Below are 24,824 nucleotides of genomic sequence, written 5' to 3'. Positions count from 1 at the left end.
TATAGGCCTCATTATCACTCACTCATTTGGATGGGCCCAGTGTCTTAAACACTTTGCTTAGCGGTTTCAAACAAACACGGTCCTGCTTCAGTTCCACACACATGCCTCTTGTCCTTAAGCCCTGGCAAAAATATTGACTCAGAAGGTTTACATAAATTATCCGGCGAAATATTTGAACAACAGCTGCACTTTGTGGCTGAAAATAATATAAATATATATATATATAACAACTTCATGAACGTACATCCCCAAAAAGAAATGCACGTGAGAAAAGTCAAATAAATAAAAAATGTAAAAGCCAATTGTTCAAACGTGTTGTTTTTGTAAGTATTGCGAGGATAAAGCTACTTGGAGGTTCTTTGTATGTAAATAGGGTGGTAAAAAAAAAAAGGAAAAGGCCCTCCCCGTCTTTGTAATTAATTGACACGTTACACCACTCATCATGCTCTGAAGCACCAATGGTAGAGGCTCGGATCTCCCCAAAACCCACAATTTCACATCTGCAAACACTGTCTTCATCCACTTGACTCCTAAGACCCGCCCACACGTGGCCAACCTTTCGCGGTTTTTAATGTTTTTTCACTGCAGGTTCATGTGTTGAGACCAACCTTATATGGACCGATCGGACAAGGTAATGGCTTATTTCCCTCTAGCACCCAGCAGTAGCACAGTATCCATGAGCCACACATAGCACTCCAGCCACTTTGGCATCCTCCCTGGACTTAACAGAGGCTGCAATCCTCCCCTTGCTCGGCTCGCTCAGGCTATGGTTCACCCACAGTGGCTGCTTTGACTGTGTCTCCGCGCATAGAGCGAGTCCTACTCATCCTTCTCCTCCTGAAACATCGCCTCTGCTTTCTCTCTTTTCTCCTTTTTTGTGTTTGTTTGTCTGTTGCAACGACACAAAAACAGCCGGATTGTCCGAAGAGGAAGGAAAAGAGGAAGAAGGAGAAGAAGGAGAAGAAGAAGAAGGAGAAGAAGGAGGAAAAAAAAGCTGGTGCAGCAACTTTTTTCCCCTGCATATTTCCCCCCCTCCACCAGAATATGTCGTTGACCAACACAAAGACGGGCTTTTCTGTAAAGGACATTTTGGACCTTCCCGACACGAACGACGAAGATGGATCTATCACCGGCGCGGAGGAAGACACGGAGGGATCGGAGACCACGTCCACGACGAAAACCGCTGGAGTTTTGGTGCAAAGTCCTCTAGAAAACGCTCAGAACCTGCCTTTAAAGAACCCCTTTTATGACAGTAGTGACAACCCTTACACACGATGGCTTGCTACTACGGACAGCATCCAGTATTCATGTAAGTAGAGTCTCACAATCCTTGTTGATCACGTCGATAATGACTTGTGTCGATTTATTTTATTTCCTGGATATATGCCTTGTGTTGCATTAAGACAAAATCAATGGCATGCAGCCTCCTATGTTCCACGGTAACGATGCCCTTGAGTGGCGTGCATGCGTTCATCTCCATGCACCGTGCGCTCGTCTTGGGGCGTTTGGCTGCTCAGCGAATGCATGCAGTGTTTAGAGGCTCACCTCATTTGGAGAATTTAATGAATTTGTGGAAAAGAAACAAAACAAACCCCCCCAAAAAACACGGGGCTGTAAGTTGCTCGGAGTGTAACTGCGGTGCGAAACGCATGGAGCTGCATTCTGTGGGGATTTGTGTGCAGACAATGCATCTTTTAATGCTTCACTGACTCGAGCTGCTTGTGGAAAATCTGGGCTGGAGAAAATGTTTTTGTTTTTTTTGGTGCTTCCCACGTTTAAATGGCACCGAAGTGTTAAAATCATGAAAACGGCCGGGCTGTGTTATAATCCAGTCATGCTGTAAAAATGTTGTGTGGCTTGTAAATCTGTGCGTAATCCGTTTTTTTGACAAGTGCTCGATCATTAACAGTTTTTTGTTTATTTCTCCTATTACGCACCAGCACAGTTAATTTCCAAATGCATGGAAACTTTTTTGATGGCCTGTGCTTGAGATGATAAATAAAATTGCCCACTGAGAACTTCACAACATAACATTTTGACAGTGTTTCTCCCGTTTCTTGCCGCAGTGCACGGTCTCTCCGCCAGCTCGCAGGACTCAGCCAAGTCCCCGGAGCCGTCCGCGGACGACGAATCGCCGGACAACGACAAGGAGACCTCCAGCAGCGGCGGCAGCGACTCCGGCAAGAAGCGGAAAAGGCGGGTGTTGTTCTCCAAGGCGCAGACCTACGAGCTGGAGCGCCGCTTCAGGCAGCAGCGGTACCTGTCCGCCCCGGAGAGGGAGCACCTGGCCAGCCTGATCCGCCTCACCCCGACCCAAGTGAAGATCTGGTTCCAGAACCACCGGTATAAGATGAAGAGAGCCCGGGCCGAGAAAGGTATGGAAGTGACCCATCTCCCTTCTCCCAGGCGGGTGGCCGTGCCCGTCTTAGTCAGGGATGGAAAGCCTTGTCACACTCTTAAAGCTCAGGACTTGGCGGCCACTTTTCAGGCCGGGATCCCCTTCTCGGCTTACAGTGCCCAGTCACTCCAACACATGCAGTATAACGCGCAGTACAGCGCCGCGGCCACGCCACAGTTCCCCACAGCACACCATTTGGTGCAAACGCAACAGTGGACTTGGTGAGAGAAATGATAGAGACTTGGCTTGGAGGCACGATAGGGAGTTTCACCACAAAGCAAAGAGAAAGAAAGAAAAAAGAAACACAAAAAAAACAAAAAGACTTTTCATTTTTGCAGCTTGACTCATATATATACTACCATTTTTATTCGGGGCTCCTGTGTGCGCCGTGTTTACGTGTTTTCGTTAAGAGAACTGGGTCCAAACCTCTCCCTTATAGATTTTATTAAGAATGTCAATGCTCTTCTTGTGAATTTTTTTTTGATTTGTAAAAGTATGTTGTGTGTTGGTTGTAAAGATGTTTCCTCTTTTTTTATTTTTTTTTTCATTTATCCCTTCGTGTTATTATCAGCACGTACGAACCACTTTATAATTATAGAAATTTTTAATTTCTTGCTTCTTTTATGGACCGAAAAAATATTTATGGCCACGAATAAACACTGGCAACTTTTCAGCTATTTTTCCTTTTGCGTTTTTATTTCCTGTAATTATCCTGTGGCACATGTTTGCAAACCTAGAGAACTTTTCGGGAGCGTTGAGCTGAAATATCGACCTATAAATATATATTATATTTCCAAATTTAAAAAACAAGGACAATGAGGGAGTGATTTTTTGGGCTAAATCACAAATGTAAATATCAGTGTATAGCCTCGCAGTGATGGCTGAAGATCCACATTTTTATAAGGATTTTTTTCAAATAAAAAGCTGTGTTTCTGAAAGAGGGTTTGGTTTATATACAAGTGTCATATCCCACAATGAAAGGTTAAGAAGCTAAACGCCATATTGTGGCACAGAATGGAGCTCGATTATGGGAATAAATCTCCAGCGCACTTCAGCCTTTTCTCCCTTTTTAAACAAATTAATCCAGGGAATATATTTTTCTTTTTTCTGAATCCGAACACCTCACTAATAAAGGGCCCAAAGTCACTCGTGAAATGAGACTAAAAACCACTTACTTAATATAAGAGGGCTTCTCCACATAAGACGCCTTTGAGTCGAAAGCTCTTGTTTTCACTGCATCGCCAGCCACTCCCGGCCTCGGGTGTAAAGTGGACGGTTATGGAGGAAGAAGAATTGGGGGGGAAATGTTTCAACTGCAATAAATGTTTTGTTATCTCGTTCAGCGCTAAACTGCAAATAGAGCTGGCATAATCAATGACGCACCAGCCTCTCTTTGTTTAACCACGAACAACCTTCAACTGAAAAAGGCGCACGAACCTCAGGGGCTTTAACCGCCTAATAAAAGTGATCTTTTTTTTTTTTTACATCATCATATAATGTATTAGCAGCAACACCCCACAGTCAAATACACTTTGCTCTATTAGACACCACGGTCTTTTGAGGTGGAACCAAAACAAGCGCAAGTGGCTCCCCAGTGAACCGCTGCAGCGCGCACTGCGGATTACCAGACCCCAGTCAATATCTTGGGTAAATATGATAACCGCAGTAGAGAAATCCATGCATTCTGTTTGTCCCGGGACAGAAACAAATCCCAGAACAGATGTCGGAGTCGCCCCTATCATCACTGAACAAACAGCTAAATTGGGCAGATTTGCTAATTATTTACCGAATTGAGTCTCAGGGGGCTACTGCTTTTGTGGAGCGACACAGACTCAATTTGTCACTGACAGACCGGTTTTGTTTAGCGCCGCTGGTCGGAGCTTGTAGGTCAAATTAATTTAGCAACTTGCTTGTAGATTTAGTTTATTTCATTTATTCGTGGATAAATACATAAGAAAAAGAGAAATAAGAAGCGCTGCTTTGATAATCGCTCCTACACACCTCTGAAATGGTGGGAAAGTGGATGTGGGGTAGAAATGTGATATGATCCGCAGTGCGCACTGTGGAAACATGAACTGATCCGTGGCAGTGATAAAGGGCTGCCTCGCTGTGATTGGATTTTAGTTAACTCTGGCTGGCTTCTTTCGAATCAGTCTTAAACTGAACCAATCTGAGGAAAATACAGTAAAAAATAATAATATCGTGCGTAAAAGTAGAATGCAGACTTTAAATATGGCCAGGATCTTTGCACTGTAGATTTTGCATCTCTCGTGGAGATAGCTCTGCGACCACATCATTGCGTAACACAGCACAGAGATACAAGCTCAGGGCCTGGTGTTGCAGGATGTCAGAGAAGTGCATGTTAACGAGCTTCAGGGTTGAGGATGCAAACAGTGTGGATAGAGAGACTGACAGAGTTTCTTGGTGCTGTTCAGAGTCAGGGAGATGTATCCTTGGGCTTTTTGTCCCGCCTGTCACTCGGTGCCATTGTGATCTTTGCTGCACACGTTGTATCCCATATGGGCAGCTGGGCTCGGACAAGGAGAAAAGGATCTCTCACAAGCCCCAATTTGTATCAGGCCCTCAAATAAAGCATTGTTGTCTCTGAAAGAAAAACGAATTAAAAATTCGTGCTATATCTATTCTGGTCAGAAAAAGGAGCCCCATTCACAGATAACAGGGAGTCCTTCTTCCTTGATAGAGCTATGCCAACAACAGCCCTCTCATTTCTCCTCACCCTCCATCCCACCATGCTCCAAAGTGAAAGGCTGATTATTGTCTGCCCCTCAAAAAAAAAAAAGTGGCTCGTCACAGCGCAAAAAACTATTTTTAATTCCAGACAGAGTACTTCCTTGTTTGCGTTGACTCCCACTGGAAAGCGCCGGCCTATAGCCTCTTATTTCTGAATAGACCGATGGAAAAAAAATGATAAAACACCATTAGAGTAAGGACTTCCGCGTGAGGTGTAAAAAAAACCCACAACTCCACCTAAAAACTGGAGTTCACCAGCCCTTTCCTGGATTCATACGCCGACACAGAGTGCAGTCACATGGCGCTGTTCATACACTTAGAGACATGAGCAAATATTAGCTTCCAGTGATTCATTTAAGATGTAAATGTGGAAGCTGCTGTTTTCATCTTAGATTTTATTAGGATCCGGAGGAGATGCTGGATGCAAACTAACGATACTGACAGGTGTTTGGTGGAGCTGTGCGTAAAGATAATTCGTCGTTGGAAAGATTAGAACTAATCGCGTGTACGCATGGTTTGGAAACGTCACATTTTAATATCTCATTTATATTTCTTAATATTTTCTTAAAAAACACCCACCCACACACACACACACATACACACACTCACATTTGTGTGCACCAGCCTTGTTCTTATGTTTCTCCCTAAACCGAGACCCAGATAAAACAGCAAACTGCGTGAAATCCTCTGTGGGTAAACTTTTACGCACGACAGTCCTCTCTCTTGCACCCCTTGTATTGTCATTAACGTACCAGAAAATTACACCACCTTTCCACCGGCTCAGCAACAGGGTCAGATTCATCGGAAATTGCTTTTTAGCTGCTCGGAGGGATAAAGCGGCGTGACTTTAAGGCGAGCATCTTGGCGTGCAGTGTAGTTCAACCCGCGTGGATAACGATATTATATACCTTGGAATACAATACTCGAGGAAATGTGCACTTGGGACACCATGGATCTTCGTCATCCTGCCCATTTGAACCTCGACATGAATCATTTTTGTCCCTCTATCGCGCACATCGCCAAATAAACGAGGATTTCAAAGCTATAATAGGCGGCGCTTTTCATTTTAAAGGAAGCTATCTGGGTTTTATTGCCTTAAAGGAGATCCAGATTAGATTCGCCACGGTGCCGATATTAAATGGAGAGGGAGTGATGGAGAGAGGGGAGGGCGAGGCTGGAGAGGCGCGGGAGGAGATAGTGGCGACGGGCGGCCACTAGATGGCGGCAGAGGCCTGCAGTTGGCGTCATGCAGCGTTTGCCCCTCTGCGCACAAACGGCTCGGCTGCATGCGCTTCTCCCACCACAGCTGAAGTTACCGCTGTTGTTTCCCCCCCTAATGAACAGGCGTCCCCACAAACTTGACTTGTCTTTATGACACTGTTCTGGATCTTGAGAGCATAATCACCATCGATGCTCTTGAGAAACCAACAGTCCACAGCCAATTAAAAGCCAAACGCGGTCTCCGTTTCAAAGTTGGAGACAGCGCGTGAGAGAAAGGGACAGAGAGGGGCTGGGGGACACCACTGTGTGGCGCAATAGGATAGGCGGATAAATATGGTGCGGATTAATTCACCTCAGTGAAAGTGAACAATAGAGCTGAAGGGAGGAAAAGCCTTAACTCAGTCACCGTGTCCTTCACGACAAAGAGGGCTGTGTGAGTTAAATGTCCTATGAAAATATGTGACACTTGCATCACTGGCGTTTCTGCACTGAAACTGGTCCGAGGCAGATGTTTCTCCTGCGAACATGACAGAAAACACGACAACACCGTGTCCACCTGGAGTTTCTGGTGACAAAAGTCACCCTGCACATCTGGTTTTCTTGGAAATCCCATCGAAAATAACAACCACATTCTGTGTCCGACGCTTACATTTAAATGCCCGTCACGTCCCCCCGAGCTTGGCTTTATTTTACAGTGCCTCGAGCACCATCATCTCCTCATGCAGAGAAGAAAGTATGCAGAAAAATGGGTCAAATGACGTCAAAAAAAAAGAAAAAAGGCTTCCATCTCTGAATGCACCTGCTCAGTGCAGCATCAGTGAGTTCGCACCCGTAGGGGGCCTCATTGGGTCAGGGAAGATGCAGCAGCAGCCGCAGCGGGGGGTTGGAAGGAGGCTGAACATGATAGAAGGGAAGGGATGGGGGGGAGTGGGGGGAGTGGGAGTGTTGATGTGTAAGAGTTGGGGCCACTTAGTGAGGAAAACATCCAGAGGAAGAACAAACAGGACAATAATATTCAGAAGGTGTTATGCTTCAATTGAGGTGTTTGCTTTTAAAAAGGGAAAGACAAAGATGGACATGTAAAAGTATGATAGCAACTTAATCTACAACCAACATGCTTTCTAAATGCTGGTGAGATCAGCAGTGTGTGTGTGCATGCGTCTGTGTGTCTGGGTTGTGTGTGTGAGTGTGTGTCGTGAGTGTACGCGGTGGCAGAGTGTGGTTCAGATCAGCCTCTCCCATCTGCATGAAGAGAAGACCCCGGTGAGCTGAGAGCTGATGATTGACACAAGCACACCTTCGTGTCTGTGGGTTAAACAAGACGAAACAGAAGAGCTGCTGCCCGACGACACTTTTCTCTGGAGCTGCTGAAGTAAAAGAGGAAGAAAAGAAAAGAGTCCTCCCTGCAGCATCGCTGAGCATCTCCGGATCCGGTCATGTTGTCTTCATCCATAAAAAAAAAAAATGGGATTTGTCTTTTAGGGCTGGGCGATTGGGCCCAAAATGATATCAAGATAAAAACGATCCATCAGATGATATTGATAATCATCAGTATAAATGTCACATTATTATTTTCTTTCCAGTTTAAAGACAGCTGTTTGCTCCTGAGAGAGCAGAGAAAGACAAACACTTGATAAACTGCAAAAACATTTTACAGATCTGAGGTTTATAAATCATTTGATACACCGTGCTTATGCAATTCATACAAATTATATCGACATATAATAAACCTTTTTCATATGAATATTTATTTGATAATTATATTGTGATAATTATTGATATGTGTTACTGCCCAGCCCTATTCTGTTTACAACTTAAAAATGTATATTCACGATCATTTTTACTGGGATAAATACAGAAAATCTAGGTATGATGAAATGAAAGGTTCTGTTATTTATTTCATGACTAAACAGGAAATCAATTCATAAAACATTTCATCTTATTTTCCAGATGTGTTCACAATTTGTTCATGGCTTACTTCACATGTTTAATTCTTGGAATAAAAGCTCACAATAACAAACCCCTCATTCCTGCTTACAATTCATGTCCTATACTTAAAATGTCTTGCTATTCATTAGGCAGTGTCAATTGAAAGGAGCTGATTGGTCGATTGGACAATGTTCTGTTGAGCAGGATGACAACGTTCAGTTTGTGAAAGTAAATGGAGAAGAATTTGTGATACAGCCATGACCATGAGGAAGAATGATGCCACGCAGTATCAGACACTTCAAATTTCATATTTTCACATCCGTGCGACAGTTATCGCTTGACACTTGCATGTATCCAGCAGATAGACACAACCCGACAACATTGTTTGATTTGTTTTACTCCAGCAACTCACTGAGAGGTGCGTGACTCTTGCTTTTAGCTCCCTTTCCTTACCAGCGGGCGCTCAATGTTGTTCTTTCACACGCTTGAAAACATGGCTGAGAGGAAACGCAGAACCCATTTGCTAAAGTGTCCTTGTCTCCATGTAAGGTCATTTTCACAAACTTAACATTGTTGGGAGTGTAAGTAGATGTGGGACTTTTTTTGGCTCCTCTTTTGTTCCGTATCAGTGTGGATCTGAGGTAAACGCAGGCAGAAGAGGCAGGTTTCTGAATCCTTCTCGAGCCATCAGGGATATTGAACAGAGCCAGTGAGCTGGAGCTCATGAGTGCTTCACCCTGGAACAAACGGACGTGCGTTTCATCCTTCCTCTCTCAGGCGAGACCGAACACGCAGACATGTTTCGCACTGGGAGACGCTGACGATGCACTTCTTAAATTGTGGCAGCGGAGGCACAGGCCCGAGTTTGAAGTGCTGCATGAGACCAGCACCCAGACAGGAGTCATGTTTGGTGGAGAGAGAAGTGAGCGTCAAGGTTCCTGACTTCGGTTAATGTTGAGATTAGGAGAACAGCAGAGTCTGCAGAGACACATGGGGCCAGGGTGAAAGTCGTCAGCTCAGACAGGGACAGTTCTTTTTTCCACCCAGGTATTCTTTTACACCATCAATCAAATACTCCCATGTAAAAATGTACATGTGTAAATTGGATGACGAAGCAAATAAAGGATTACAACAGAAAATCTTACTGACTTTAAATGTTGGTCGTTATTTCTAAGAAATGAGCTTCAAATGTGTATAGAGGTGAAAATAAAGGGATTTTAATGAACTTATCATCGAAACATAGTGGACCTCATGACTCCCAGTTAAACATATCATATATATTGTAACGGTGGTTGAAGCATATATTCCTCACAAACAGTTCCTTAGATACAGCTTCTTCCTGCTCTCTTATATTGACTCGGTACATTACTGCACCAGAAATGTGTAGAACTATTCATCCATCACTTTTCAAGCTGCATTAATGTCAGATGTAAGAGTCCAGGGGGCAAATCTACTGACCTTTGGTGATTTGCGTGCCTGAAAGTCTCAACTTCCTCTTTTTACATTTTGAGAAGCTATTTACGCAGCGTTGTTTTCAAATGAATCATCGAACGCCTCACACGAGCAGCAGTGGATCAAATGCTTGGTAACACTGAAGTGAGTCTCGTGCTTTCACGTCGATGAAAAAGTCGTGGAATGAAATAGGGACTTTTCGTCTGTCCTCTGTTTGTGGGTTCTAGTTGAAGTGGAGAACATATAATATGTTGGAAAATTATATAAAATCTTACAAAATGTAAAATCTGAAAAGATGGAGATTGGTTTAGTTTTATGTTGCAGCATCTTTGTATTTCTCAGTATTTCTTGTGGTGAGCAAACACACCGGATCGTTGTCAGTAACAACAGACTGAGTGTGTTTGCAACGAGCGTGTGAATCAAACCAAAGTCAGAAAGCACCTGTTTTTTACTGTTTAATACAAACGGTTGAGAACAGTGTTTGTAATGACAAGGACGCACAACACTGTCCAAATGTTTACTGACAGCTACTTGTATATTTAATGTTTCAATTCAATTGTTTCTGTCCAATGTGACATTTGTGCCATTTTAGATTTAATTTCGAGTCGACGATGATAAAAAACGACAAGTCCCAACATTTGAATGACACTGTACGGTTTAATTAAATGAAAGTAAACTTACTGATACACAAACATGTGTTTCCACCCTCAGCAATTTAAACAAACCAGAGATATTAATGCCATTTCGTGTTGAGATGATTAAGGTTAAACTAAATTGCCCAATAACAGTAGAAACACATGTTTTGCCTGAGCACAATGCTCATGTTTTTAATTTAAAGAAGTCATGGTTTACAGGGGAGTAGATGTGGTTCATTTAAATTGATGGAATTGTGAATGTTTTCCATCTGTTGCAGGTGAATTTAATCCCTCGGTGCACGGTGATTCATATTTAGAGCCAACTTACTGCCTCCTTCTATTCAAAGTTCTGCTTCTGTGTTGTGATGTGCACGTTGCCACATGGTCTCATTTCCCTTTGTCTTCTCTCTCTCAATGTTCCACCTCAGGACTTGAGTTGTCATGTGTAAAACCCACAATGCACTGCTGCGGTCAGGTGGGCTGGACGGGGGACAGCGGCGACCGTCTGGGTCCCAGAGTTGAGTGTTTGTGCCTTTCACTTAGTGGACTGTCTCACCTTCTTCAGAGGAGGAACATGCGGTGCTTGAGATGCCAGCACTGCCGATGGATCCTGGGGCTCTGAGGCCGAGGCAGCAGCCGGCCGGCGTCAATGAGGCGACAATATGGGCGCGGTGTGCTTTGCCAAATTCAAGGCGCCCTTCTTAACTTCCTGCTTAAAGCGAATGTAAAATATGTGTTGCGACTCCTGCTTGTCCTATGTGTGTGCTCGTGTACCCTGTCATGGATTTATAATGTGTAAGTGCACTGAATGTAAGAATAAATTCTAGAAAAAGGCCTCTCTATTATTAATTTTGTGGACTTTGCTGAATAGAAACATGTTTGGATCAATGCTCAGATCGATGCTCCATCTGACCTCATTGTATCATGTGTCACGTTCAGTCATCAGGGTCCATGTGAAACTTGAGACAGAAGCAATAACCTTCAACTTATTTATCTCCTATGGCCGCAGACGTCGTCTGTCGTCCATGTTTTCAGCATCCGAGCACAAACAAGCTCCCATCAGCCCGCTGTCCTTGAGGAGCGTGTGTAGCATGCTATGCTAAGGAAGCTAAAGGAAGTCCCTGATGCTTTAATAAGAATTAAAGCAGTATCAATAAGAACTATTAAAGCATTGCTGTCTGATCAGACCAAAACAAAGACGTACGAGAGCAAAACAAATATAAAAATGATTGGGACTTACAAGCTAATTACTGCCAAACTCCTGAGCAAGGCACAACAACCCACTTTATAGTGGAAGTGCAAGATTATTTATTTATTTTTAACCTTTGTAATAAAATGCAGATGTATTTATGTCTGGAAGGGAAATACAATCACATGTGCTTGTCTTTATGATTTTATGTGGGCGTTACTTTCTGTCTCAGCAGAAAAGCTCCCCAGAGGCTGGAACTCTAATACACAGCCTGTCTTCATTGGCCACATATCAAATACAAAAGATATTTTATGTCTGTGACATCACCGGGCCCCCACTCATCCTCCGGGCCCCTCAGATCCTCTCGTCCAGTCGCTCGTCCCTGTGGCCCCCGTGACTGATAAAGCACTGTGGAAGAGTTTAGTCTGAGCTGTCACATCCTCCCCTGCTACATTTATGTATTCATTCATATATGCCTCATTTTTTACTTGAGCTCGATCTTCACATCCACAAATACAAACATGAATACGTGATTGTTATAATCTATTTTTATCACGGGTTTCTGTGTGCCTCACTTTTTGTATTGAATGTAGTTGTAACTTATCTGTACAGTTCTCAAAGTGCTCAAAGTGTGTTATTTTGACATATGCTAAATAAAATTGAATGAACTTAACCTCAGTTGTCATTTTATATAATCGTATTTTTTTTAAGAGTTACAAAAAAGTCAGTGAATTACAAACAGCACCTCATAATACTATAATACTAGGTTTTATAATCTGTAGTTTTGTGCAACATTTGGGAGAGAAACTACCGCACACTTCATTCCATTGTACTTATGCAGCAGCTCTGTGCATAGTTAGCCTGACATAGTAGAGTACAGTGTGACATATAGTACACATGATATATTATTATAGTTTATAATACTTAGCAGCAGTATATAGGTGAAAAAGCACCTTTACCATTAAAAACAGCTCAAACTCATAGAGTGACCTTCCGTCAGTTTCACGTACTTGTGACATTAAAATAATCAGACAGCACATCTACATATATGTTTAGCATGCCTTACATTTGTACATACTGTATCTGTTATTTGACATATTGTTGCTTTGTGGTATTATTATATTTACTCAAAGTGTAAATTCTCCCCAGTGAGGTTTGAGTCTGATGCCTTCTACACTGGGTCTTCACAACACCTCATACAGTTATTCATCTGAATTACAAGAGGTTTCCCCTTGGAAAAAAATAACTGATGCTCAGGTTTAATTCTTCAATTAAACTTAACTTTAATGTTGAAAACATAGAGACGTATGTGTATGGTGCAAGCTGATTACCAGGACATGAAGAATAATAGTAAGTACGGACATCAATGGGACATTTTTGCCTTTTTAATACACAAGTACATGAGTGCAGAGGTGAAACTATTTCATTCAATGTTATTGTTACGTAATACTTTTACTTTTGGAGTTTTGTTTCGAAGCATGCAATGGAAGTGAAAAGCACTAGTGTGAGTGGTTTAACATGAGACGCCATAGTCCCGTTATCAGTGGTGTTGTTTGAGCGGTGACCTCTACACTCCACATAATGTGCATCCCATAACATTAAAGAAGGTCATGACCATGACCCAGCATGCACTGCAGTCAGAATACCATTTGCCTTAGATACATTTGTCCTCCATGAAAAAAGCCTGTTTCCTTTTCGGGCCTCAAACCATTGTATACATTAGTGGAATACATTTTTTTTAGGATAAAATAAGATAAACATCTTCTAGGTCATCACTTACACTTACTTATGATGCAAGAATATACAATTCATTGTTTTAATTTGATTTCCATTAAGATGCAGGATTAATTATTATTGTTGCTTGGGAAAGATCCACCACTTTAATGCTTTTTTAAACAACTGGGTATGTGGATAATGTCACGGCGGATGAAAAACTGCAAAGATCAGCAAACCAAACAGAAGCTGTGAGGGGTGACCAGTGGCAGGAAGCCATGGGATGTTTGGTGTGTCTGCTTTTTTTTTTCTTTGACTGTTGACTGAGCCGCAGTTATCTGAGTGGAGGAATCTTTTCCTGGCCCCTGCACGCGTGGCTGGAGGGATGAGAGAGAGAGAGAGAGAGAGAGAGAGAGAGAGAGAGAGAGAGAGAGAGAGAGAGAGAGACGGGAACAGTCTGCAGCGTTTTAGCACACAATTTCATGATGGTTTCAGAGAAGAGGCCAGCCAAGCATTTCAAGTGGCGGAGCAGCGAGAGGGCAGCATTGTGGAGGAGAGCAGGTAGTGTAATGATCAGGTTGACGAGATGACATCAAGCGTCCTCAGGGATGGCCAGGCACACAGAGCCGACATCCTTCCAGAGAGGAGACAACCACAGGCACAGGACCAGACAAAACCAACAAACAAAAGAGCCATTGGCCTCAGGTAGACTTGTTATTACTGTACGGCAGCAGACACATGCACAGCTCACACAAAGAGATTCAAACACTGGAGGTAAATCATGAAAGACGTCCGTCTGTGTGTGATGTTGGTTTGCGGTCTCTCAGCAGTCAACAACAGCAGGATACACGTGGGAAGACACTGTTTTATTTACAAATCACTATCACCTCCTCCAATTCTTGGCTCTAGAAAAAAGGACTTATGGGAAATGTAGTATTTGTATCAGTGCAAAAAAACAAACAGTAAATATAAATAATTTCTTATTCAATTTTGTCATGTAGCCAAAGGAAAGAAAAACTACAAGCAATTGTTTAAAAAAACCTGGCTCAGGATTTAACCTTGACAGTGGTTACAAATAATGTATTGTATGTAAGAATTTGTATGCTTATACACATGCAACATCACAATTCATACTTAGTTCAGACTGCATGGTGATTTGTATATGTTATTATCATATATAGACACAATAGAGTAGTAAACTTAAAACTTGTACATGCTAATCGTGATGAAAAGTGGTGAAAACAGGATGTGGAGTCAATAAAATTACGTAGTTCATTTATTCAGCTGTAACTCCAACACAAAAATGAGCTTTTTAAATACGTTCCAACTGAAATGCATTTTTTGTCATTTCTAAAATAATGTTCAGTATTATACCATCTTTCTGCTTTTTTTCTCCCAAATTCAGGATTTAATTTGATATATAACACAACGAATGTCAGGTGTGATAAACCCACAGTGACAAACACCGCGATGATTGAAAATAAGTATAAAGAATAAAATGCCAGACTTAAATGTTCCTGAACATCTTTCAGATATTAAAAATGAATTCAAACGCCTTCCTCCTCTTTGCACTGAAATATATTATGTAACATATATGCAATAAATAAATATTCTACACACAACGTATGAAAAATTACATTAAAACACTGATACATTTAAATCACTAATTAAAGTTTATAATCTCAGCTCATCCTATTGTGTTTATAGGTTAGGATGTTAGTTAAGCTGCCATAATTTTTTATATAGTTAAGTCTTTTTCCTTGAGCATTGTTCTCACTCATTACATTAACAACTACAATTCAACCTGAGACCAGTTTAAAAACATGAATCCTCCTGCATCAAAGGACAGTGATTTTGGTCTTGTGTGTCACTCTAATATCTAGATTCATCTCCATGTGCATTAACACATAGAGACATGATTCATGAAAAGGAAACTTTATAAACAGCGGGTGTTGTTGCTCCAGTTCTCAAAGGACATGAGTGACTTTTATATTCCTCCTGTAGTTCCTCAGACGGCCACTAAAGACCAAAAACAGCAGCAGCATTTCTTATAAATTAGGTGATTAATGACAAATATCATGTGTATGGATGTTATTATAAGAGAACGATGTAAAGTTAAATCAAAAAATGCCATAAAATGGATCAGCTTTTAAATTTCATGTTAGATTTGAAGTTTAACTTTTTACACATAATTGCTGGTTCAGACGTGACAACATGGTTTCATACTTGTAGTGAAATTATCTGTCAAATAAACAACTGATTAAAATATGATAAGGTATAGTACTCTCTGAATTTGTACGGGGGGGACGGGGGGACTACATGCTTTTAATGAACTTATATTGTCCTGTTGCTAAAGAAAGAGTTTGATGTTATAAGAGAAACCAAATGAAAGGTTGCCTGTCTATGGGGAAAACAAATGTGACCTTGAGCAAGAAAGTCAAAGACTAAATTTAATAACTTGCTTTGTGCTGGAGCTTGTATAACTTTGCAACTCTGCATGAAAAGAAGAATTTAAAATGATGGCACTGATGATTTTTCAAATACAAATATTTAATTTACAGATCTGTTTGTCTTATGAACAAGAATAAAAAATATATATGACCATGAAAAAGGAAAACAAAATAAAAAATGTAGGCTAAAATGTGTGTACAAGTTGGTTAACAGCTAAAATATATATATATAACTTTTTTCTTTTATATATATACATATATATATATATAATTAATATTTTATTTCATATTCATAAATCCTTCTTTATTTTTTGATAGAGACAAATTTGAATTCATACTATAGAAGATACAATCCATTAGAATCTAGAGAACAAATATCACAATGGATTAATCCCACAAATCACCTTTTATTAAACAAAATATTTGTTTAGAGCGCTATTTAAATTTGGGTCAAAATCACATTACTACAATTCTATAAGAAACAGCACAACTGTGATAATTTGCAGACATTTGTATAATTATGTTTACTTACTTTCAACAAAATAAAAGTCTGATAAATGTACTCGTGTTATTCCATTTGATCAAAATGAAGTGGGTGATACTTTCCTCTCAGAGGATTCTCTCCTCTCCTCCATGGATCAGTTGATTTGAGCAACGTTCACTTTCTGCAAAGAAAAAGAGCAGAAATGGAAATGAATGAATCTCTTCACACTGTGCAGTAAAAAAAAGGCTTTGACTTCATAGTCTCAAATTGTAGCACGTGGTGCGCGCTCACATCCGTCAGGATCAATACATTCAGAAGTTGAAGTAGTTTAGTGATAGTGTTTATGTGGATTCATCTAAATAATGGTAGGCTGTCAGGTGGCCTACTGGGTAAAAGCCTCCCAAAGTGGGGGACAAACACACGTGCAGACATTGATATGCAGCCTCAGTGCACATTTCCATTGTTGAGTTGTGGAGCCGTTTGAAAAAGTTTCTGTCTCCGCATGCAGCACTCTGGGTGAAACTTTTCATTAGAAGATGCATCTCTTGACTGTTCACGTGAAAACAAGCCAAAATAAATGAATTCCAGCCTAAACGGACGTCAGGAGATACTTGATGCAGATTGCAGCTATTTGCATGCATCGCAGATCCAAAATCATATATTATTATTATTATTATCATCATTTCTTTTACCACTGAAACAACCAGATAGGAAAGTGTCAGACTGTGAACTTCCCTACATAGTAATGGAACTAAGGTTGAATTAATAAATGAAAACACACACAAAGTGAAAAGCCCCCAAAAGAGGTAGTTTGCTTTGTTTCCAGTTGAAAAAGGCACAAACATGTGTTGACCAGTTTACAATTTATAATCATATTTTATACAAACCTGTCTCATTTAAAGCATCTGTATTCATACACGCAGAAAATACCCTCAGCGTGATGATGACAGTTTAGTGAAAAATGTACAAAAACCACTGGAAAGAAACTTTTAGCATTTTGGCAACAAGAAAAAACACCAGCTCACACATTATAATTCCCCAGACGCTGGTCACTGCTTGAACATGAATATGTTTTCTGTGGTGAAGTAAAATTTTATTTCTAGACACAAAGTGTTAACATGTTAGCCTTCATCTTACTCCAGCAACTGGCTCTCAGGGGCCACTCTAGGCACAGGGGCCGGCCTGAAGAGACATTTTGCCACATGAGCAACTGGGCGCTGAGGCCAGAGCCAAGCCGTGGCTGACTCACAACATCCAGCGTCCCTGCAACAGCTTTGTTTACCTGCCCTCACTGCGGCCACAATTAATGCTGCAGAGAAGTGGACGGACCAGGTACCCTTGGATCCAAGCGCCCTGTTCCAAGTACACTATCTCTGCTTTGTTCCGCCGAGCACTGATCTGCTGCTGTAGTTTTTTTTTTTTGTTAATTGTTGTGACAAAAGAGAGCAGCTATGCTAGAATGTTGCCACTCAAAACAGTGCAGAGGACGGCGGCACTCACAGAGCCCCGTGTAACGTAAACTCAGGGAACCAGACCCAGGACGATGGATGGTTTTATCCTCTGAATCTCTTCAAGGTGACAGGCTATAGAAATATAGAAGTGATTTACTGGTGTGTGTGTGTGTGTATATGTATAAATGTATTCCTTATTAATTTGATGCTAAGTGATAAGATGACATAAACGACTCATCACATAAATAGTCTACAAATCTGACCTTTAAATGTTTAATGTGACTCTTTGAGTTTAACTTTCCCAGGTTATAAGATGCAGGGTTGTATGTCTAGAGTGAAGAATCAGCTTCTAATTAAAAATCTGAGTCACGTTCAGCCCTTAGGAATTCCATAATCTTTTTGCCTGCTCCTTGTGACATGAGTTATTTCACTTAAGAAAAAAACACAGAGGTCTGCACAGGTTTGGAGAGAGATGATCGGTTTGTAACATTGTTTATTGATTTGTGAAACAAAAAGAAAAGACACCAGCTTCCTCTCACTGTAGAAAAGATATAAATGATTATAATTTAGTTCCCGCGGCTCATCAAACACTCAGTGTGAACGTTTTTTTTTTTGTTTGGAGTTGATTTAAGTTCAAAATTGTTTGGCTGCTTGATGGAGGGTCACGTTTTCAACTTAATATAATATCACAAAAGTTAAAGCCTAAAATATACCAAGCAGCTGGATTTCATGTCCTTTCATGGCTTGAACATTGTTTCTTTCCGGTGACATGGACAGTTTTAACACTGAGCCTTTCAGTTTAATTTTTTTAACGCATACTGTTTCCAGTGGGAACAAATCAATTTGCTTACTCCTACATCAACCCAGTCTCATCAGTACCCAGTGTCTGCAAACTGAGCTGTATAAGAAACCAAATGAACCGCTGCACATTTACAGTGAAACTTTAAGAATAACTTCCACACTGTAATCCTATTACTGCATTTTTGGAATCTACTGCTCTCGATTAGCTGTCAGATTATGGTCAGCATCCTGGAGAAAGCCCATATTCTGTTTTTGGCGCCCTATTAGCATCATTTCGTCCATCAAGCGACATTAATTGTGAATGAATGCAAACTCCTGCAGAAGAATACGGTCTTCAAGAGGCCTGTCACATACTTTCTCCACTTGGGAGGACCTTTAACCTACTTAGCCGAGGAACCGCACCGTTTCAAGTAGTGCAGCTGAAAGATATGCACCTGCCCGCTTTTTACTCTCACATTGCTCGGCGATTTAAGAGGAGAGAAAGTATTTGATCTAAACGGCACTGCACTGACTGCAGGTGCGGGATTTCCTCCACAAAATGTTTCCAGACCGAGTCAGTCCAAAGAACCGGCCACTGTACAGATGTGGGGGGAATTGTAAGTTTCTGAGGAAGATAAAATTTGATTTCAGTGATTTCAGTGTTCATATGGAAGATTAGGAATGAGGTTTCGGCTCCACGGTAAACTAAATGGACCTGATGCATTTCGTGCGTAATAACGCACAATAAGTATATTAACAGGATGGATGAAAATGCGTAAAGAGTCACACGTGTTGGCTTCATTTAACTTACTAACGGTAAGAAATCGTCCATTTAGCTTTAGCTGGATTCTAAAAAATATATTTGTACATATTATATTTATTATTTAAGAACTGCAGAGCTTCAAATAGATTTAGCTTCTTTGCTCATTTGATATTATTGTGTTTTTCCTTATATAGAGAGATTACAATCAAGCTCCTTAATTAAGAAGTTTGGTGCGTAATCGAACGTTTTCGGGAAATATTACACCAAAACATGTACTTTACACGTTACTGCGTCTTTCTAAAGAAACATGGTCACAACCAAGGCGCATTATTTACAATAAATTAAAGGCTGATATTCTGATAACAAATACTCCAAAGAAATTAAGAAAAAATGCACCAAGAGGCCCGAGACAAAGGAAAAAAGACGATCATTGACCGTGCGTAATTTACGCACGCCAAAATAAAGCACGAATCAGTCATTACAGGTTTGAGATTTGTGATAGGAACACACTGTTATTCATCATTTAATCTTTAATGTAATATACTACATATGTTTTGGTCTTTCCCCCCACTTGTTCAAAATCATCCAAGCTGTGAAGAGAAAATGAAAAGAACCTCTAAACCATTTTTGGTGTTTGTATAAAATGTACCCGCATCACAGAGAACATGAGATAAAAGTTAAGTTTGCGATTTGTGTATTGCGAGACGAAATGACCCCCCCATGTTTTTGCACTTTGTAGTCGGCCGGTGTGTGGCAGGGGTTGCAGGTCAGGACCCCGGCCCTTCAGCCATCTCCTCACATCTCTCAGGGTATTGAACTATAGTAACGACGAGATGGAGAAAAGCACTCCAGTAACCAGGCGCTTTGCTCCATCTGTTGTGTTGTGCTGAGCTGAGGGGGGTGATGATATCGGGAAAAGGTTGTCTGTCTGATATAAACTAGCAGAATGGACTGTTATTATGAGCGGGTTAATAACACATAAATAGTCCGACGACAGCGTATGGACACTGTGCAGGATAACTAGTTCATATGTCATCATAGAAACGGAATCGACACAAATCTACAGCATGATTTAACAACTGCATCTTATTTGATAATGGAACCTTTGTTTAACAGGTTTTTATATTTGATTTCAATGTGTATGTTGACAATTAAGTGCTCTTTGAAAGCCTGTGAAATGTTGTCCGAGGTCAGTTATGGAGAAAGTTGGACAATAGCAGTAGCTGATCTGTAAAAAGTCAAATGGCAGAATTTTAAAAGCGTGTCAGAACAGTTACACCGCAAATTAGCGCCGTTCCTTTGCATCGTTTGGGGAATAAAAAGCACGTTTCTTCGCCAAGCTTCCACCAAGTTACCACTATTTCTCTGGGGCGGCACGAGAGATACACGCTAGATTACGCATACGCTTTTTATCCAGCAAATGCATACCTAACTGCTCAGTTCGGTTATTATCAACAGAAACATGTGGAAAATATTTCTTATTTGAATATGATTTCTCTATAAAAGTCGGAGGTTTATTAACCAACCTTGGCAGGGGCCTTCTTCACGAGCTCCTTGGCGCGTCCGTTCATCCCGCTTCGGCTGCCATGGCCACGTCAAATTCACTGCTTGTAAAAAGTTAACTTAGATACACAACTATATCTCACAGTGGACAATGTAAGCTCTCAGAAAACGCCGCATGCAGTCAGCCAGCTCCAGATTTTTATGGGATCCTAATGTGGAGGGTCTGTGGACCAGGGTCCTGCTCTCTGACTCAGTAATCCACAAGGTTGAGAGCTTTGCCTCATTTACATAATGTTGGAGGTCTGGGGCCGAGGCCTACCTTTCTTTGCACCCTGAAAAGGCAGCATGCGGCCGCTGGCAAGAGAGTGGAAAGGGCGCACCGAATAATAGGATTTCCAGGTAGGATATATTACTTTTTCTCTCCAAGAAATTGTATTTCTTGACCTAATTTATCTATTCGTTGACAGAAATATAATTTTACATTTGGTTTACATCTGTTAGCCTCTTTTTGTTATGGGGGGATTCGTGTTTTTTTTCAATGTCTTCCTCATAACTCCGTCCAACTTTACGCAGGTATACCTTTGTGTTTTCCACAACACCAATAAGGTCCGAGCACTTCACATTGAAATCTGCTGCGGAGTCCAGGCATCTGAGAGAGGAAGCAGGAAGGGGGGAGGAGAAGAAGTTCATCTCCTGAAATGTGCACACGAACAACGATTTTATTACAATCAGGCTATCGACTTCACCGGAGATTGGGGTTCTCGATGTGTTCGCCGTAATTGATGGCTGACCATGTCACAATCTTCATTTGTTCAATTAGGGTAGGCAGCTACTTGGTGCCACGACACGCTAAATTACATTAGTGGCTTCACGCATGCAGAGGAAGATGGTGGCACTGAGTGGGGGGGGGGGGGGGGGGGGGGGGGGGCTCCTCCTGCTGTTGTCTGCTGCAAAAGATCCTGATGATGCTGATGATCACAAACATCCAAACAAGCATCATCACCATGATCACGATTTATGAGCAACACAACAGCCTTTTTTTTTTTATTCTTTTCATGTTATGAACTATATGGATTCCATAGATACATGCATGACGCACGTTAGCCTATAATGGGAAAGCTGTATTAACTGGTCGTCATTACTGCAATTTGTAGCACCTCTTTTCTCCTGTGACCCCCTCTGTTGTGTGTCTCTTCCTCTGACTCTTCCCCTGGCGCCAGTCAGTTTGCACAGAGATTACAATGTCAGGTCAAGACTGCGAAGTGTCATTAATGCATGTTGGCCAGACTTGGAGGGGCTTTGGGACGCGCAATATTGTCTCCAAATTGCGTTCAGTCTAATTATTATTATTATTCATTCAGTTATTTGATAAATAATTCTACGATGACGCAGGACATAACTATAATATTATACCGACCTTTAAAAGTGTATTAAAGAGACGTGGAGAGCTTATTTACCTTCCTCCCCCAGTTATAAAATACAGGAGAAATACAGGATGGAGGTTTATATGAGATATTGAGCTTCTAAATCTAATCTTCTCATTTATTTGTTGGGTGAAAATATAAATAAACACCCCATGTTTTATAAATGCCCTCCCCTGCTGATTATTATTATGTTATATATAGTGCAATACTCACAGGTTGGATCCCTATTCCCGTTTCCTTTGCGCATTCTGAGCATATTTGGACTTGTCCCTCTCTGCTGGGGCAAAATGATGCTTAAGAAGCATAAACGAGCTGGTCACACAACTTCATCGTGCCTCTGATGATACTCGGTGGCCCTCATGTCTGTTCAAAGTGCTCTTAAAGTTTCTAGAAAGAGTGGAATTCCCTCCTGACGCAAAATATTCATATGTGGCCAGAACAGCTGATGCGCACAACATAATGGCTGATTCTCACCTGTGTATAGTTGTAAGGACGGAATCATAAATGTGTGCCGTCGTTGTGTTCATGTAATGCGACTTAATATAAAAGAGCAAAGTGCATTTTCATGAACTATTTCCCCCTAAAAATGTCAATGACTATTGTTTGCTGGTTTAGGAGTTTCGCTCCGCCCCCTGTGTTTGTCGTAAACCTGGCTCCTGGCTCCAATAAACCCGGGCTAAGAGCGCCCTGGGCTCGCCTCCTTCTCCAAGGCGATCAATAGGATCTCAGGCGCACTACAAGCACTCTCTTACGTAGACATCCACCAAGGAGAGAGCCGATACAACAACACGGTTGATCTGCTCAAACACCAAAAATCTACCTGCTCTCTGAATCATGTCGTTGAGCCCAAAGCACACTACGCCTTTTTCAGTGACAGATATTTTGAGTCCAATCGAGGAGACCTACAAGAAGTTCAGTGGCATGGACGGCGCAGGGAACCTAACCTCTCCACTGGGAGCCTACCGACAGCAGCAGGTGTCTCAGACCGGCATGCAGCAGCACTCCATGGGCCACAACGGCTCCGTGGCCGCTACCTACCACATGCCGCACACCGTCTCCCAGTTCTCCCACAGCGCCATGGGGGGATACTGCAATGGAAGCATTGGCAACATGGGAGACCTCCCGTCGTACCAGGATAGCATGCGGAATACTGCAGCAGCAACAGGGTGGTACAGCTCCAACCCTGATCCCAGATACTCCACAAGTAAGTTCTGTCCTTTATTTAAACACACTTTCAGCATTTTTCATTTTCTGTGTTTCGTTGTAAATAACGAAATGAAATGGACATTTCGGGAGTGCGAGGAAAACGCACAGGACTAAATATACGATTAAATACTTTTCAAAACATTGAATCTCTTTGTTAACGATAGAAAAGTTTATACATATATTGAAGATTGTTTTAGAATTATTTAATGTAAATTTACAGTTTATGAAACTGAAAAGGAGATCATTCTTTCAAGTCCAGCTCGACTTTTTTTTATTACCTTTGGCACAGTAAACATTTAAAGGAATTATTATTATTATTATTATTATTATTATTATTATTATTACTATTATTATTATTATTATTGTTATATTTTGATAAACATCATTGTTGCTTTCCAACTTGAACAATTAAGCTATAAAAGTAATCTTTAAAGATCAGGCGAAATAATGTTCTCCTCTTCTGTTTATTGAACGCATGTATATGTATGTATATTTTTAAGTTTCTAGATTCATGGGACCTTCCACAGGTATGAACATGACCGGCATGGGCAGTCTGGGAATGGGGGACGCCAGCAAATCCATGCCAGCTCTCCACTCTGCGCCCAGGAGGAAGCGGCGCGTCCTGTTCTCGCAGGCTCAAGTGTACGAGCTCGAGAGGAGGTTTAAGCAGCAGAAATACCTGTCGGCGCCGGAGAGGGAGCACCTGGCCAGCATGATCCACCTGACACCGACCCAGGTGAAGATCTGGTTCCAGAACCACCGCTACAAGATGAAGCGCCAGGCCAAGGACAAGGCGGCGCAGCAGCAGCAGCAGCAGCAACAGGACGGCAACCTGTGCCAGCAGCAGGCGCAGTCCCCGCGGCGCGTCGCCGTGCCGGTTCTGGTGAAGGACGGTAAACCGTGTCAGAACGGCTCCAACACGCCGACGCAGAACCAGCAACAGGTTCAGCAGGGCCAGCAGCAGAACCAGCAGCAGCAGAACGGAGCGGGAGTGGTGCTCGCGTCCTCGGCCGGCAGCCTCAGCCAGCATCAGAGCCAGCAGCAGGTGAACGCTTTGGAGCTGGAGGAGATGTCTCCCAGCCCCCCCTCACTGCACAGCCAGCTAAACATGGCCCAGATAGACACATCTGCTGTAGATTACACCAGTAACATGGTCAGCTCAAACCTCCTTTACGGCAGAACGTGGTAGGACCTAATACACAGTACTGTCACTTTTTTATGTCAACCTGCGGACGAGCTCGTGAAAGAGCAATACACACACATATATATATATATATATTTATTTATATGTATGTATACACACATATATATACATACATATATATACATATATATGCATACACATATATATATTTGTATGTGTGTATTCGAGGGGCCTTCTATGGTGTTGGAGGGGACAACAAGGCGCACAGACAGAGGCGCACCAGCTGATCAGGGCACATTTTCTTGACATCTCTGAGAGGGGAGTCTATTTT

General features: G+C 41.7%; 2 protein-coding genes across 3 annotated transcripts; both read left to right on the top strand.

The window, feature by feature from the left end:
- Positions 1 to 946: 946 nt before the first annotated feature.
- nkx2.2a (NK2 homeobox 2a) lies at positions 947 to 2,623 on the top strand. The gene is made up of 2 exons (XM_053435144.1): positions 947 to 1,309; positions 2,067 to 2,623. The coding sequence occupies exons 1-2, from the start codon at positions 1,045 to 1,047 to the stop codon at positions 2,621 to 2,623; spliced, it is 822 nt and encodes a 273-aa protein (XP_053291119.1). The 5' UTR covers positions 947 to 1,044.
- Positions 2,624 to 22,977: 20,354 nt separating this feature from the next.
- nkx2.4a (NK2 homeobox 4a) lies at positions 22,978 to 24,538 on the top strand. 2 transcript variants are annotated; one of them, XM_053434961.1, is made up of 3 exons: positions 22,978 to 23,347; positions 23,850 to 24,292; positions 24,377 to 24,538. In XM_053434961.1, the coding sequence occupies exons 1-3, from the start codon at positions 22,978 to 22,980 to the stop codon at positions 24,536 to 24,538; spliced, it is 975 nt and encodes a 324-aa protein (XP_053290936.1). The 2 variants fall into 2 exon arrangements, with proteins under 2 accessions (XP_053290936.1, XP_053290935.1); XM_053434960.1 differs by having other exon boundaries at positions 23,850 to 24,538.
- The last annotated feature ends 286 nt before the right edge of the window (positions 24,539 to 24,824 follow it).

This window comes from Pleuronectes platessa, chromosome 11, assembly GCF_947347685.1.
Source record: "Pleuronectes platessa chromosome 11, fPlePla1.1, whole genome shotgun sequence".
NCBI lineage: Eukaryota > Metazoa > Chordata > Actinopteri > Pleuronectiformes > Pleuronectidae > Pleuronectes > Pleuronectes platessa.
The sequence above is the reverse complement of the archived record's forward strand: the minus strand, read 5'-3'. Positions and strand labels throughout refer to the sequence as shown.

What these genes read in the sequence shown, in the direction of transcription:
- nkx2.2a (XM_053435144.1), top strand. Translation starts at nt 1,045, where the DNA reads ATGTCGTTGACCAACACAAAGACGGGCTTTTCTGTAAAGGACATTTTG. An exon ending in GGACAGCATCCAGTATTCAT is followed by an intron (nt 1,310 to 2,066) that starts GTAAGTAGAGTC and finishes TTCTTGCCGCAG; the next exon opens with TGCACGGTCTCTCCGCCAGC.
- nkx2.4a (XM_053434960.1), top strand. Translation starts at nt 22,978, where the DNA reads ATGTCGTTGAGCCCAAAGCACACTACGCCTTTTTCAGTGACAGATATT. An exon ending in TGATCCCAGATACTCCACAA is followed by an intron (nt 23,348 to 23,849) that starts GTAAGTTCTGTC and finishes TATATTTTTAAG; the next exon opens with TTTCTAGATTCATGGGACCT.